A 14,662-nucleotide genomic window follows, 5' to 3' on the forward strand; every position below is an offset into this window, starting at 1 on the left:
GTTTATATACACTGTTTTTCCAGCAGGTGGCGGTAATGCGCCTATAAAGACGTTTGTTAACCGCCAATAAAACTCAAAGAAGAAGAAGAAAAAAACGACGCTCACAAACCCCCCTAAATTGTAGCAACTGAAACTAAATTTTGTCTCTATGAAACACATTTTTACCTGAAACCAGACTAACTTTGCAGTTATATTAACTTAGACAAACGAAATAACTTGCTCTAATTAACGACAACGAGTTACAGCTAACGATACATGATAACAACAATATTAGCTAGCCGCTAGCTAGCATTAGCTGTCAGCAAGCCAACTAGCTAACGTCAGCTTTTAGCTTTTGCAAATAATTCTGACGTTGCTCGAGTTCAGCGACAACGTTTAAAAGCCAAAAACAATGTCGGACGACTATGAGTTCAGCGACGACACGACCATGATGAGGATGGAAGAGGACGGGGAGGCAAACAGCGATGAGCCGATGTCTGCAGCCGGGGACTGTGGCCCGGTGGGGGGCGAGGCCGAGGGATCAAGAATTGACGCCAGTAAAAACGAGGAGGATGAGGGGTAACGGCTACATTACACTTATCGTAGAGATGGAATGAGTCTCTCCACAATTAAACATGTCTAGCCAACCATTGTGACTCCATTAAGATACCGCAGCTGTGTTGTAAACACCAAACCAAGTGCTGTTTCCCAGTAGTGGAATGTAACGAAGTACATCTACTCTACTCTAGCGTTACTTAAAGTGGTGTGCTAGCGAGTGTGAGTTCAGTGTGGTGATGGCTTGTGGAAAGAATTGTGGTTTGGTAATTGTGGTTCCTTTTTAAATGTGCTGTTTTGTCAACAGTAAGATGTTTGTAGGAGGGCTCAGCTGGGACACGACTAAGAAGGACCTGAAAGATTATTTTTCCAAGTACGGGGAGGTTGTAGACTGCACTTTAAAACTGGACCCCATGACTGGCCGTTCACGGGGCTTTGGCTTTGTGCTCTTCAAAGAACCAGACAGTGTTGACAAGGTACTGGCCTGCTCCCGTGCATTAATAAAGTACTTCTAAGTACTTTAATGCCACATGCACAGTGCTGACCTTTTTGTGTAATGATAAATGAAGCTGCCAAAAAAGGGAATTAATCCTGTATTATTGCTATACCTTAGGAACCCGCGCTAGTTTTGCTTATTTTTAGGCAAATCGGATGTTAAGCTCTATGACTTGAATGCAAGGGCAAACTGGGGCTGAGTTAACAAAAAACATTTTTTTTCAAATTTAAATCTTAAATGGGATTATTTGCTGCTTCTCTCTGTTGTAGATCATTGTGAATTGAAAATCTTTGCGTTTGACACAATTTGCAATTTTAAATGTCACCTTGAGGTCTATGAACAGGATTTGTAAACTTCTCCCCACACATTTTTGTGATTATTTAATAAAAATGATGAATTGACAAAATAACCGTCAGATTCATTGATAATGAAAATAATTCAAACGACCCAGTCTGACAAAGAAACATCCTTTGCATTGGGGTTATATGTCTTTAATAGAAACAATCTCCTACAAAAAATAATTGTGAATTAACACTTAAAGATTTTTTTTTTTCTAAATGAGCCCTTTTGTCAATTATTTGTTTTGCCATGTAGGTTGCCACACAGAAGGAACATAAACTCAATGGAAAGGTCATTGACCCCAAAAAAGCCAAAGCCATGAAGAGCAAGGAGCCCGTCAAGAAGATCTTTGTTGGTGGTCTCTCTCCAGACACTCCTGAAGACAAAGTCAGAGAGTACTTTAGTGCCTTCGGAGAGGTACACGCTTTTTCTAACATTCCCATATTTAGCTTTTAGTTTGTGCTGTGGCTCATTGGGATCATTTAAAAAAAAAAATCAATTTAATGAATTTCTTTCTCGTGGCTCTGCATGACTGTAAATCCAAATTAACTTCCTCGTTTCTATTTATAAACATAATTAAACACTTAGCTGGAGTCAATTGAACTTCCCATGGAAAACAAAACCAACAAAAGGAGAGGCTTCTGCTTCATCACATTCAAAGAGGAGGAACCAGTTAAGGGCATCATGGAGAAAAAGTACCACAATATTGGACTAAGCAAGGTACACACTTCTTTTTCTCTCCTGCCAAATAAGACTTTATTACCTGGTAATTGCTTTGACTATATATATATATATATATATATATATATATATATAAATATATATATATATATATATATATTAAAAAATACTGTTCACAAGTCTGTCTAAATCTGTGTCAGTGAGCACTTCTCCTTTGCTGAGATAATCCATCCACCTCACAGGTGTGGCATACCAAGATGCTGATTAGACAGCATGATTATTGCACAGGTGTGCCTTAGGGTGGCCACAATAAAAGGCCACTGTGCAGTTTTACTGTCCTGGGGAGGTCCGGGGGGCTCCAAAAACCACTCGGTATCTGGTGTGACCACCGTTTGCAACCCATCTCCTTCGCATAGAGTTGATCAGGTTGTTGATTGTGGCCTGTGGAATGTTGGTCCGCTCCTCTTAAATGGCTGCGCAAAGTTGCTGGATATTGGCAGGACCTGGAACACGCTGTCGTATACACCGATCCAGAGCATCCCAAACGTCCACAATAGGTGACATGTCCGGTGAGTATGGAACTGGGATGTTTTCAGCTTCCAGGAATTGTGTACAGATCCTTGCAACATGGGGCCGTGCATTATCATGCTGCAACATGAGGTGATGGTCGTGGATGAACGGCATAACAATGGGCCTCAAGATCTCGTCACGGTATCTCTCAATAAAATGCACCTGTGTTCGTTGTCCATACCATACGCCTGCCCATAGCATAACCCCACCGCCACCATGGGCCACTCGATCCACAACGATGACATCGGCAAACCGCTCACCCACACGACTCCAGAGAGAACACCTCTCCAAAGTGCCAAGACGCCATCGAACGTGAGCATTTGCCCACTCAAGTCGGTTACGAGGACGAACTGCAGTCAGGTCGAGACCCCGATGAGGACAACGAGCATGCATATGAGCTTCCCTGAGACGGTTTCTGATAGTTTGTGCAGAAATTCTTTTGTTATGCAAACCGATTGTTGCAGCAGCTGTCCGGCTGGCTGGTCTCAGACGATCTTGGAGGTGGAGGTCCTGGGCTGGTGTGGTTACACGTGGTCTGCGGTTGTGAGGCCGGTTGGATGTACTGCCAGATTCTCTGAAATGCCTTTGGCGACAGCTTATGGTAGAGAAATGAACATTCAATTCACGGGCAACATCTCTGGTGGACATTCCTGCAGTCAGCATGCCAATTGCACGCTCCCTCAAAACTTGCGACATCTGTGGCATTGTGCTGTGTGTAGGGCTGGGTATCGTTCAGAATCTTTCGATCCGGTGCCAATTTCGATACCTCAGTTTCGATACCGATTCCTAACGATACTTTTTTCGATACCATATGTTTTAAAATCCATTTCAACATCAACAAAAATACATTAAACACAAAGCTTTTATTTCCACCTTAATTGTGAATCAAAACAGTTATCAAAATTAAAAAAAATCTGGTAAAACTGCTCACTCGGAGTAACATTAATAAAAGTGCCTTGCCTTGCAAGCTCAGCCTGTCAGTCAGTCATCAGGGCAGAGAAACCACCGTTGTGGCTGCTTGTATGAGGGAAGTGGAACGTCAACAGCACCCGACCGCTTTCGGCTCGCCATTAATATCATATCGCAGCAAACGCTGTCTGCGTGAAGTTTTAAAAAACTGTAACCACACTTGAAACCAACCGTGACTCTCTGTGACTTCAACAAAACTGCAGACAGTTTACTCCGTCCGCACCTCTCAGTGTGCGTATGTTGGTCGGAGCTCCGCTCTGTGTCAATATGCAGAGAGGACAGATAAGCTTGCGCTTACACGCTAAGACGCTTTTGGAACCGAAATTTGGCACCGAAAGATAAAGAATTTTTCGATACTCATAGGATTGGAATATTTTTTTCGATACCATAAAAGTATCGACGTTCGGTACCCAGCCCTAGCTGTGTGATAAAACTGCACATTTTAGAGTGGCCTTTTATTGTGGCCACCCTAAGGCACACGTGTGCAATAATCATGCTGTCTAATCAGCATCTTGATATGCCACACCTGTGAGGTGGATGGATTATCTCAGCAAAGGAAAAGTGCTCAATGACACAGATTTAGACAGATTTGTGAACAATATTTGAGAGAAATAAGCCTTTTGCGTACATAGAAAAAGTCTAAGATCTCATGAAAAATGGGGACAAAAACAAAAGTGTTGCTTTTATAATATTGTTCAGTGTAATTACTGTGGACATTCAACTTTACTGGTGTTCCTTCAGTGTGAAATAAAAGTGGCAATGTCCAAGGAACAGTATCAGCAGCAGCAGTACTGGGGAGGCAGAGGTGGCTACCCATCCAGGTCTCGAGGAAGAGGCGGTGGTGAGTGGAGAGAACTTTGCACGTATAGAAAAATGTAAATAATGCACCTTTTTCATCCTTAACAGTAAATTCAGAACTTTTGGAATAAGAAATTACAGTATAGGACCAGGCCCCCGGGAAGTGCGTCCGGCTTTGAAGCAAACCTACCGGCCAAATGGTGGAACTGCTACTCCTGGCCCGTCACGTGATGCCCTCTGGTCCGTAGACTTCCATTGAGAAAGACACATCTGTAAATCAGTGGATACATTTTTTTTTTTTCAGGAAATAAGCATATTCACTTTCTTGCCGAGAGTTAGACGATCAACATCAGTTTTATGGCTGCACAGTAAATATGAAGCTAAAGCCAGCAGGCGGTTAGCTTAGTATAAAGACTAGAAACAGGGAAATATCGTCTCTAAAGCTCACTTATGAACACGTGGGGTCTTGTTTGTCTAGTCTGTACCATGCAGCGGAGTAAAAGTGACCGGTTGTGCTGTTGTGGCAGCTTATGAGCCTGACTGTTCTTGGCAGGAAAACGTGACTTCTTGGAGTTTTGTCGACTTCGTGGGACCTCAGTAAGGGCCTTTTTACAGTGGCCGCAGGTGAGCTGGCGCGCGCGAATGTGACGTCAAAATGACGTAGATCTCGCTGCTGCCCCAGGATTTTGAGTGCGCGACAAAGCGGAAAAAGGACCTATGGACGAGTTCGAGGGCAACCGGATGCCAGGTCTCTCAGAGTGACTGCAAATCTCTCTTGTAAACTTACTGGGTTAAGATGAGTTCTTCTATGGCGAATGATCCGACCAAGTAGGTCATCGAATCAAATCGAAGCATTGACGTCAATGCTGCTGCCAGTTCTGCCGTTGTTTACCTTTTTCTTCGTCTTCTAGTCCGTAGAAAGAGCAAAGTCGGTAGCCTTTGCTCATTAGCGCCACCTCTGTTCAGGAGAAGACTGCAACTAGTGTCGCGACTACCACGCGAAACTATAAACAGTTACAGCGCTCCCATGACGTCACACTGGCGCTCGACAGGTCGGCCGCAGCGAGTATACCCCACGATTAAGTCACTGCCCCCCGCCCAACAAATAGTCTGTCACATAACTCCCCCATAACACCACCACGTTTCATTTTTAAGCCACTGTTTTTATACGGTTTGGCTTTGATGGATCATTTGCAGGGTTTTCCCCAACATCCTAAAGCTTTGGCCACCACCTAAGCCGAATGAATGTAAAATCAACTTGAGCAGCAAAACTAACTAAAAGACTTTTCTCATATCTAAGGACTGTCGTTGGTCCCCAGTGGACTTCTTTAGTAAGTTTTGTCTTTAGGCTTTTTGAGTGTTATTTATTATCTGCTTTAGCTTTTCCAACGTTTTGCACACAGATATGGTGATAATTATGGTCCAAAATGATGTAAAATTACTTTTTTTGTAATTACAAAATGTAACAATTTTTTGAGGGAGAGCCCCTAATAATATGTGCACCCAAGTCTTCCACAAACCATGATGTCAGCTGTAATAAACGGTTAAAATGCTCAATAATGTAATTTTAATAGAGATCTATCTAACCACATGTAAAACAACAAGCACTTTAATTAGTGTGATCAAAAGCATTTTATTTAAATCCTGTTTAACTGCAGGTCCCAATCAGAATTGGAACCAGGGTTATGGCAACTACTGGAATCAAGGCTATGGGAATTATGGCAATTATGGTTACAATAATCAAGGATATGGAGGATACGGTGGCTATGATTACCCTGGTTACAACAACTATTATGGATATGGTGACTACAACGGTGAGTAGAACACCCTGACGTGCTCCAGTTTAATTTTCCCTTCACTTTCTATTAGTTTTGAAATGACAAAAACCCCTGAAATCAGATTTTGCTCCCCGCTTGTAGATGAATCTGGTGGATATGGCAAGTCGCCGCGGCGTGGTGGTCACACCAACAGTTACAAGCCATATTAACGGAGGAAACTCATCTTCAAGTAGGTACGTAAAGACAAAAAAAATACACCATTTACTTTAAACTTAAGGTAGTTATATTTACTTTGCTGTTTTGGTAACATTATGATTAATTTCCTCTTGTAAATTTCTTTTTCTCAGCACCCTCAAGTGCTTTACAGTAGTGGTAACATAGAGGCTACAGTCTTGTGGCGATTATTTTAACAGCTGGCCTTCTGCTGCCTCTTTTGCACCTTCATTTTTTTTTTTTTTTTTTAAGTGTAAAGTTAACAGGTAAAGTACTGATACTACAGTAAATGGATGCCAAAAGTTAAGGATGTGCAAGGAAAACAGAAAAGGAAGTATGTTGTCTCCTAACTCTGACATACCTTGTTTGTACCTGCCAGCGGAGCTTCCTTGCAGGCCATGAGCTGACTCCCAGATACTCTCAGGGCCCGCTCAATGCGGACCGGGTACGAGAAGCATACGCTCTCGAATGCTGCCATTTGGTATGGTCTTACAACATCCTGTATCAGCATTTCTAAACTAAACAATATGGGACAATTCCAGCTTTGTCATCTTTCTTTCCATTTTACTTTCTTTGCAACTGTTTTTTTATAATGTAAAACTTAAAATATACACATGTAATTGTCATTTTTTACAGGCCCTTACTCCCCCCACAAGTAATGATTATCAGTATGTAAAAAAATAACTTATTTGCTTTTCAAAGGATACTACGTACTGCATTCTCTGGACTTTCCAGTTCCTATTGTTAATATATGCATTCCTAATCTTATCTAAAATGCTTGTTTCTTTATTTAGCTCTTGTAGCCAGTAAGTCCATGAGCTAAAACCTGGTTCGTATTTGGACGAGACTGTGTTGGGGGGGGGATAAAGTGCTTTACTTTGTGTACATGTATTGCTCTGTTTTGTCTTACTGACAGCGATGGAAAAAGACTCCTCGTTACGTTAATTTTCCTGTAACAAATTTTCCCTTTTATAACCTTCTGTAAAAGAAAGAAGTTTCCAGAAATTTGCATGTAATGTTTTCTTTAATGTGTATTTTTTTTTTGGACCGATCGAAGGTTTCTTCCATTTAGTATTTTGACTTCTTCAATTTATTGCACTTCAGGATTTCTAGCTTATGGACTAACTATTATTTGTTGTTATTTTAAACTGTAAAATAATTGTTCTCAGTTTTTTTAAATTGTTTTTTATTTTATTTTTTACATTGGACATTATAAACACGGGGGATTCCTGTTTTTATTTATAGTTTTAGCAGGTTTTGGTTCATCTATAGCTGATCTGTTTTGTTTGTTTTTCGTAGGTTTCAGAGTGATGAAAGACAGCAGAGCGCTGGTGGAGCGTTGGCCAGAGAGATGATGGTATCCAGCAAAGATCACTAGCTGATTGTAAGAAACTCATGAAGAGCACTATGACCTACACTACATTTCCTCTATATTTAAAAAATTTTTTTTTAAAAAAAAAAATTTTTTTTTTTTTTATTTTTTTTAAAAAAAAAAAAAAAAAAAAAAAAAAAAATAAAAAATTTTTTTTTTTATTTTTAAAAATTATAAATAAAATTTTTTTTATTAAAAAAATAAAAAAAAAATAAATTTCTTTTTTTTAAATATTAGATTAATTAGATATATTTTTAATTTTTTTTTTATTTTTTACACACACACACACACATATATATACAGTATTGTAGTAGCAAAGAATGCATAAAATGCATTGTTAAAATTTCCTTTTTATCGTAGTCATCAGTCATATAATGTTATTACAGAGTCTGACAGTCATAAACAGAATATATATATATATATATACAGGTAATTGGACATAAAGAAGTACAATAAAAATAAAGACTCATTTGGATATGTGATCCGTTGTGAAATAGTAATATTACGTCACATTGACTGTTGGAGTGTGCAAGAAGTATTTCAGCCAAGTTTCTAACAATTTAAGCTCTAATTTGTATCCTGTCATCATAAGCTTTATCGCAGAGCAGCCTGACCAATAAGCTTGCAGGTGTTACAAAATCATCTACCCTTTTTGAATTTACATAAATATTTCTTGAAATGTCCGTTTGTTTGAGCTGAAATGATCTGAGACTCTCTTCACGAGAGCAATTACACGCTAAATAAAAGAGGTGAGCTTCATCCACCGTCTTCATCGCTTTCAGTCCTGAGCTGCTGAAGGGGTTCAGATCGGGTGTTATATAACTTTTGTGGCAAAGAGGATGATGAGGATAACGATGATCAGCACAATCACACCAATTATGATCATCATTTTAATGTTTTTCCACCAGTATTTCCTGGCAACCCGTGTGGATGTTCTTTGGAAAGAGTCAGCCTGAAAAGAAACATAAAGGAAACCTAATTAAACACAAGTGATGGATGAAGCACCCAGATCTTTGACTTAAAGGGGAACACCTCTAGTTTAACATATAACGTTTAACAGAGTTTCCTAAATGCGACAAATATTTTATTCGTTGTTTGAGTAAAAACAAAATGTTTTATTCAAATTTAGGTATCGTTACTTGGTAAATACTTATTTTCTCGGGCTTGAAATCCAAACTGATTTTCCATTATATGGCCGTGAAGTTGGCATTAAACCAGAACCCTGGAGAGTACCAATGCATTATGTAAAAAAAAAGTTGCATAAAGCCTTTTGTGTGTGTGTGAAGTTTGATGAATTTCAGTAGGGCTAAGGACTACAAGTTTGAAAATTAACCCTTGTGTTGTCCTTCGGGTCCCAGTGACCCGAAGGACAACACAAGGATTATGTACTTCCGTTTACTTTGTTGAGAATTGCTCTCTAAACAAGGGTTAATACAGCACCTTAGTCTTTGTTTGTACAGCATTTTGGTCAGCTTAAACTGTGTTTAAATGTGTTCTAGAAATAAACTTTACTTACTTACTTTACACAAACAGGGTTTAGAGAGCAATTCTCAACAAAGTAAAGGGAAGTACATAATCCTTGTGTGGTCCTTCGGGTCACTGGGACCCGAAGGACCACACAAGGGTTAAAAACAAATCTGGAGGTGTGGAGTTAGAAAGACGGGAGTTAACTAGACCGCTGTAGCCCGCTCCTCTCTACTAGGCTACTGACCTCTAGCACAGCACAGCTGAATCTCCAACCTAAACTGTTGACAATCGAGTTGCATTGTGGGTAATGTAGGCACCAGAGTTTGACCAGGAAAAAGTGAGTGGAATAAAAAAAAAAGACCAATTGTGGTTCTGCTGCTTTAACTACTTTATATACAGTTAGATAGTTTAGTCCAGAGGTTCCCAACCTAGGGGTTAGGCCCCTCCAAAGGGTCACCAGATAAATGCGAGGGGTCGGGAGATGATTAATGGGAGAGAAGAAGAAGAAAAACAGTTCTGAAACATAGGTTTTCATTTATTGGATGTTTCTTATTTATTGGATGTTTCTCTAATGTTTACCATTTTGTTAAATACTGGATAATTTTACCTCTTTGAACTCAAAGCAGTTATTTAAATGAAACCATTTGGAAAGTTTAGACGGGAAATGTCTCTGATTAAAGTACCTCATAACATGAGTGCCCCAACTAAACGCATGAAAAAAAGGTTTGAAACACTATTTTGTAAGCTTAAAACGTTTTTTTTTTTTTTGTTTTTTTTAATGTTAAATCTTAATATGTAAAGTAGTCTATATCCTTTGCGTTCCACTTCCGGGATTGCCGCAGGAAATTCCACCGGGTGCATGTATTTTCCTAGCCTGGTTGGCACCAGATCCTTCTCAGTTGTAACTGAGAGTCGGGCTGGGGAAGGTTCATTCACAGCCCATTTCCAAAGGGGCGTCACCAACAGACGCCACTCAAATGCCTCTGTGTGCAATTGGATAGTCCTTCTACCATAGACTTTATATTAATGGACAGAGCATGTGTGACGTCACCCATTGGTTTGTGGAGATCTAGTTTGCCATTACGGGCGCGGCCATCCTGGTTGCGGATGTGACGATTTTAGACGAGAGGGAGGAGTGAGGGAGGAGCTGCTTACACTCTACGTTACACCACACTTTCACTGGCAATCACATCATAGCCACGCCCTAAAACACCCCCTGCTTTATCGTTGATTTTAAAATCAACGAGACCATAATTAAAAAAAATTAACATCATTCTGTGTTGCAGAAGACTTAAAGCTAGCGATTGAGACCATAAAGTCATTATGAAGATGTTTACTGAGGTAATAAATCAAGTGAGAAGTGGGTCACTTTCTCATAGACTTCTACAGAAACCGACCTGCCGGAAGTTCTTCAGGGTTTTCCCAGGCTTGTTTTTTCCGTTTCCTTGTTCTTTCTTTGTGTTGGAATTTTAAATCCGATGGATTTCTGAGGACTATGGTTAACTGCTCCTCAGATCTCTGCAGGGTAAATCCAGACAGCTAGCCAGACCCTCCTTCAGCGTGCTTTGGAGGAGGGTCCGGCAAAGCGAGACTATATGTAAAGTAACTCACTATAGTTCCCTGATATAGCAAGTAAAAAAGTACAATATTTTCCTCTGAAATCTTGTAAAGGAACAGAAAATTATAGTACAAGTGTCTCAAAATTGTACTTAAGTACAGTACTTGAGTAAATGTACTTTTTTTTTTAATGAAAGCCTAATCTCTAAACACACTGTACCGGGAGATACTTACAGACGCCTGCAGGTCATCAGTCTTGCCGATCAGATCATCTAATCTGTCCCCTCTCTCCAGCACTTTGCTGATGTTGTCTTTCAGAATAACTTTAACCTCGTTGACCTGGCCTTGCACCTCGTCGAGTTTAGCCGCCGAGCCAACGGCCGGGGACTGAGACCTTGTGTCAGCCTGCGAGAAAAATGAGGACAAATTGTTTTATTTTTAGTCACAATCTCTACAAATTCACCAGCACAAAATGCACACTTAAAGCACTACACAGTGCCCCTTTAAGCAATCTGACAACAATGTAGTAAATAGTATGCTGCTTGCTCGTTAAGATCATAGCCGCCAACGCTCCGTTTTTCCTGGTTTCTCCCGTTTTTTTTAGCCCTATCCACCGGGCCCCTCCCGGTTTGTTATTTCTCCCGGGAAACTCCCGTAATTTGCAGCACGGCCCAAACTCCTTTATAAATAATCAGACCAATATGTTTGTTTAATGTTGACCAGTGTCCAGATCTTGTATGAAACGCAACCTATTCCCACAATCCACACACCATATACAATTTTTAACTGGTTTGTCACCTCAACCTGGCAACCCATAACCCAGTTGTGCAGTTTTATGGAACATATGGAACAATTATTTGAAAGTCAGAGTAGTAATTGTTCTTTAAAAATGTGAATGATCTTAAAAAATATGACTCACTAGAGAGAGACCAATCTAGGAGGATGGCTAGGAGAACAAAACAACACCCATGTTCTTCTTCATCCCAACTTACGACTCTTCACAGAAATCCACCATTGAGTAAAATACAATTAATTTTCCTAATTATACTGTGATCAAATTAGTGGCGGAAAGTTCAGACCCGAAAGCGAGCAGATAAAAATGGCAGGTGAAGGTGGTGTTCCCGCAAAGAAATCGAAATATAGCTGTAAATTTCAACATGTTTGGCACAAAAATTGACATGCATCTTAACCCTAGTCATATCGACAACCTCCACGCTTTTTGTAAGGTGTGTCACATTGATTTTAATGTAGCGCACGGCGGGGAAAATGACATCACCCAGCACGTTAAAACACAGCGGCACCATCGCGCAGAAGAAGCACATAAGGGCACACGGGCGATTTCATCCTTCATCACGAAAGAACAGACAGAGGCAGAAAACGTGAAGCAAGCTGAACTCAAGATGGCAATGTTGGTCGCACAGACTTACAGTACACTTAACAGTAACCCCCCCCCTGGTTGTGCTGCCATGCCCCCACACAAATCTCCCGGATTTTGAAAACCAAATGCTGGCAGGTGTGGTTAAGATACCAGCAGACGAGCTAATCCAGCTCAAATTAGTGCATAAAATATTACCCAAATTAAGTATTTGAACCTCATAATTAAATCCAAAATGAGGAGGAAAACTGCAAAAGGTCCACTTTCAGAAAAAAAGAGCCCCGATTTCCACTGGGCTGGCTACGGGCCTGCTTAAAGTCAGACATACTGTCGCAGCAGAAGCCTCTGTAATGACATTTAAATGACCAAACCTCACTTCCTGTTAAGAGGAGAGCGAGCGCTATCAGGTGTGTCTCAGTTTATTGAGGCCTGTGTGATTGTCACATGAAAATCTCGAGCATAAAGTCAACCTGGATAGCACGGTGTTCTTACACGAGAATAAGAAGGGAATGATTTTAAACGATATTAGCATGAAGAACAATCGATATCTTAAAACATAAACAATATTTGAGATTAAAACTAAACTTCATTTGTATAAAAAAAGTACACCACTCACCATGGAAGCTCAGTTTCTCAGACACAACCAACAAAACAACTCCTACAAAAAAAATAAAAGCCTCCACAAAGTCCTGTGATCCAGTCCTGCCAGTATAGTAAACATACGCAGAGATCTGTGCTTCTTGTGACTGTATGAGTCACACGGTAAGAGCTGAACAAATGTCTGCTGAAGGTTGCAACTCTCCTGTTACTCATTAACTCCCGGTTGCCTCAATCAGAGTCTCATTGGCTTAACAGGAACCAGTCATCATCGCCACGAAGAACTGAAGTCCGATAATGAACACGCAGTACTTTCATTTCCTGCTTTTCATGGACTCTCCTACCACACATTTATCAATGATTCAAGAGTAGTGGGATAGTTAAGACAATAAAAGAACACATTCTAGTTTAAAACGTATAGTTTTGTCCCAGTTCTACGCGTTCACATACCATCAGCTGTCAGTGTTGAGCAGATGCGTCCAGGCAAAGGGCTCGGTTTTCAGCAGAGAGATATTTGCAAGGCAATAAAGGGGTGAAGTCACACGGTTGCTTCATTTCCTCATCCTGTGTTGTGCAGATTGTTATTTCAGCAGCCAGTGACCGTTTATCTATGCAAATATGCGATTCCATGCTGTTTTGAAGCATGAGTTTACCTCAGTTTAGCACCCAGAATGAATTCTGCAACAGCAGCTCCACTTTGTAAACATTTTGCCAGATATATTCAAGAACAATAACTCATAAGTATGGAAATAGATATGGCACACCACCTACCAGCAGTCTGTATACATAATTAATTCTGTGTAAATACAACTGACTGATACTGACACTGACTAACACAAGTAAAACTCCTGGATTTAAAGTGATACTCAAGTAAATGTAAGAGAATTGACCCCAATGTAGTTACATAGAGAAAGAAAATAATTGTACATAAGCTTTCTTTAGTGCTGAGGGTGTGATGCATCGACAATATACTTAAAGCCATACATCTGTGAAAATGCCAGTTTTTCCCTTTTCCCTGCCAAACTTTTGCCTCACTTTGGAGCATTATTTAGCATGATATGGATTCTTAGATCGTCTCGTTTCATATGATACCAATATCTTCACAGAGCCTCTGGATCGATCTCAGGATTTTATGAATTGATATCGGATCAAAATCAAAATGTAACTTAAGTAAACGTATAAATGTTCTCATTATGCAAAATGGCCCATTTCAGAATAATATATATTGTATTACTGATTAGAATTATTGATAATATATTATTGGGTAAATGTACTTAGAAGTCAAGACATCATCTTGTTCATATAATCCTAAATATATACATATATATACATTTATATATATATATATATATATATATATATATATGTATAAAAATGTGTTTGTATATAAACAGGTCAAAAATGCCTTGATAGTAATTAGTTGGTAGAACCAACTAAGTACTCTCAAGGCATTGGTACTGTAGAGGACACTTTCCTGATAAAGAGGATCTGGCCATGAGTCACACAAACTAAACATTGGGAGTGTGCTGCACTAAGTGGTGAATGATTGCCAAATATTCAAGAAACGTGTCTAGGCATATGATTGCTTAAATTCAAATATAAATATATACATTAGTCTGAAATGTACTATTACCCTAAATAATCAAGACCATAAAGACAAAATGTGAGTGTGACAGTGCAATATTCAACCTTGTAATCATGGACTTTGCAGGGGCAGAGGGAGCGCATCGCTTCTGGGGCTTCAGCCCTAAATGTTTGATCAAAACCCCAGAATATTTTAGGTTTTTAAAATACCTTCAACTTCGTGTCATTTCCCCGAAAGACAAAACAATGCAGAAAAAGTTCTATTACTGGGGAAATATTGCCGTTCATTCTGTGAACTCTAATTCCTACCCTACAGTACCTATCTATTACCT

At 39.8% G+C, this 14,662-nt stretch overlaps 2 protein-coding genes across 7 annotated transcripts; one reads left to right on the top strand and one right to left on the bottom strand.

Moving 5' to 3' along the window:
* Positions 1-50: 50 nt before the first annotated feature.
* Positions 51-7,815, top strand: LOC120544907 (heterogeneous nuclear ribonucleoprotein D0-like). 5 transcript variants are annotated; one of them, XR_005636601.1, is made up of 9 exons: positions 51-558; positions 842-1,010; positions 1,625-1,786; positions 1,958-2,089; positions 4,331-4,430; positions 6,046-6,201; positions 6,307-6,398; positions 6,758-6,859; positions 7,678-7,809. XR_005636601.1 is itself a non-coding variant. In XM_039778776.1 (8 exons), exons 1-7 carry the CDS (start codon positions 392-394, stop codon positions 6,372-6,374), a joined length of 954 nt encoding a protein of 317 aa, XP_039634710.1. In that variant the 5' UTR covers positions 51-391; the 3' UTR covers positions 6,375-6,394; positions 7,678-7,815. The 5 variants fall into 5 exon arrangements, 4 of the variants coding, with proteins under 4 accessions (XP_039634710.1, XP_039634709.1, XP_039634708.1 ...); XM_039778776.1 differs by lacking the exon at positions 6,758-6,859 and having other exon boundaries at positions 6,307-6,394; positions 7,678-7,815; XM_039778775.1 differs by having other exon boundaries at positions 6,758-7,809.
* Positions 7,816-8,055: 240 nt separating this feature from the next.
* si:ch73-234b20.5 (uncharacterized protein LOC449923 homolog) lies at positions 8,056-13,328 on the bottom strand. 2 transcript variants are annotated; one of them, XM_039778779.1, is made up of 3 exons: positions 13,197-13,328; positions 11,009-11,179; positions 8,056-8,702 (listed from the first exon to the last, which is right to left on the bottom strand). In XM_039778779.1, the coding sequence occupies exons 1-3, from the start codon at positions 13,197-13,199 to the stop codon at positions 8,565-8,567; spliced, it is 312 nt and encodes a 103-aa protein (XP_039634713.1). In that variant the 5' UTR covers positions 13,200-13,328; the 3' UTR covers positions 8,056-8,564. The 2 variants fall into 2 exon arrangements, with proteins under 2 accessions (XP_039634713.1, XP_039634712.1); XM_039778778.1 differs by lacking the exon at positions 13,197-13,328 and adding an exon at positions 12,766-13,096.
* Between the last annotated feature and the right edge of the window lie 1,334 nt (positions 13,329-14,662).

The sequence above is a fragment of the Perca fluviatilis genome, chromosome 17, assembly GCF_010015445.1.
Source record: "Perca fluviatilis chromosome 17, GENO_Pfluv_1.0, whole genome shotgun sequence".
Taxonomy (NCBI): domain Eukaryota; kingdom Metazoa; phylum Chordata; class Actinopteri; order Perciformes; family Percidae; genus Perca; species Perca fluviatilis.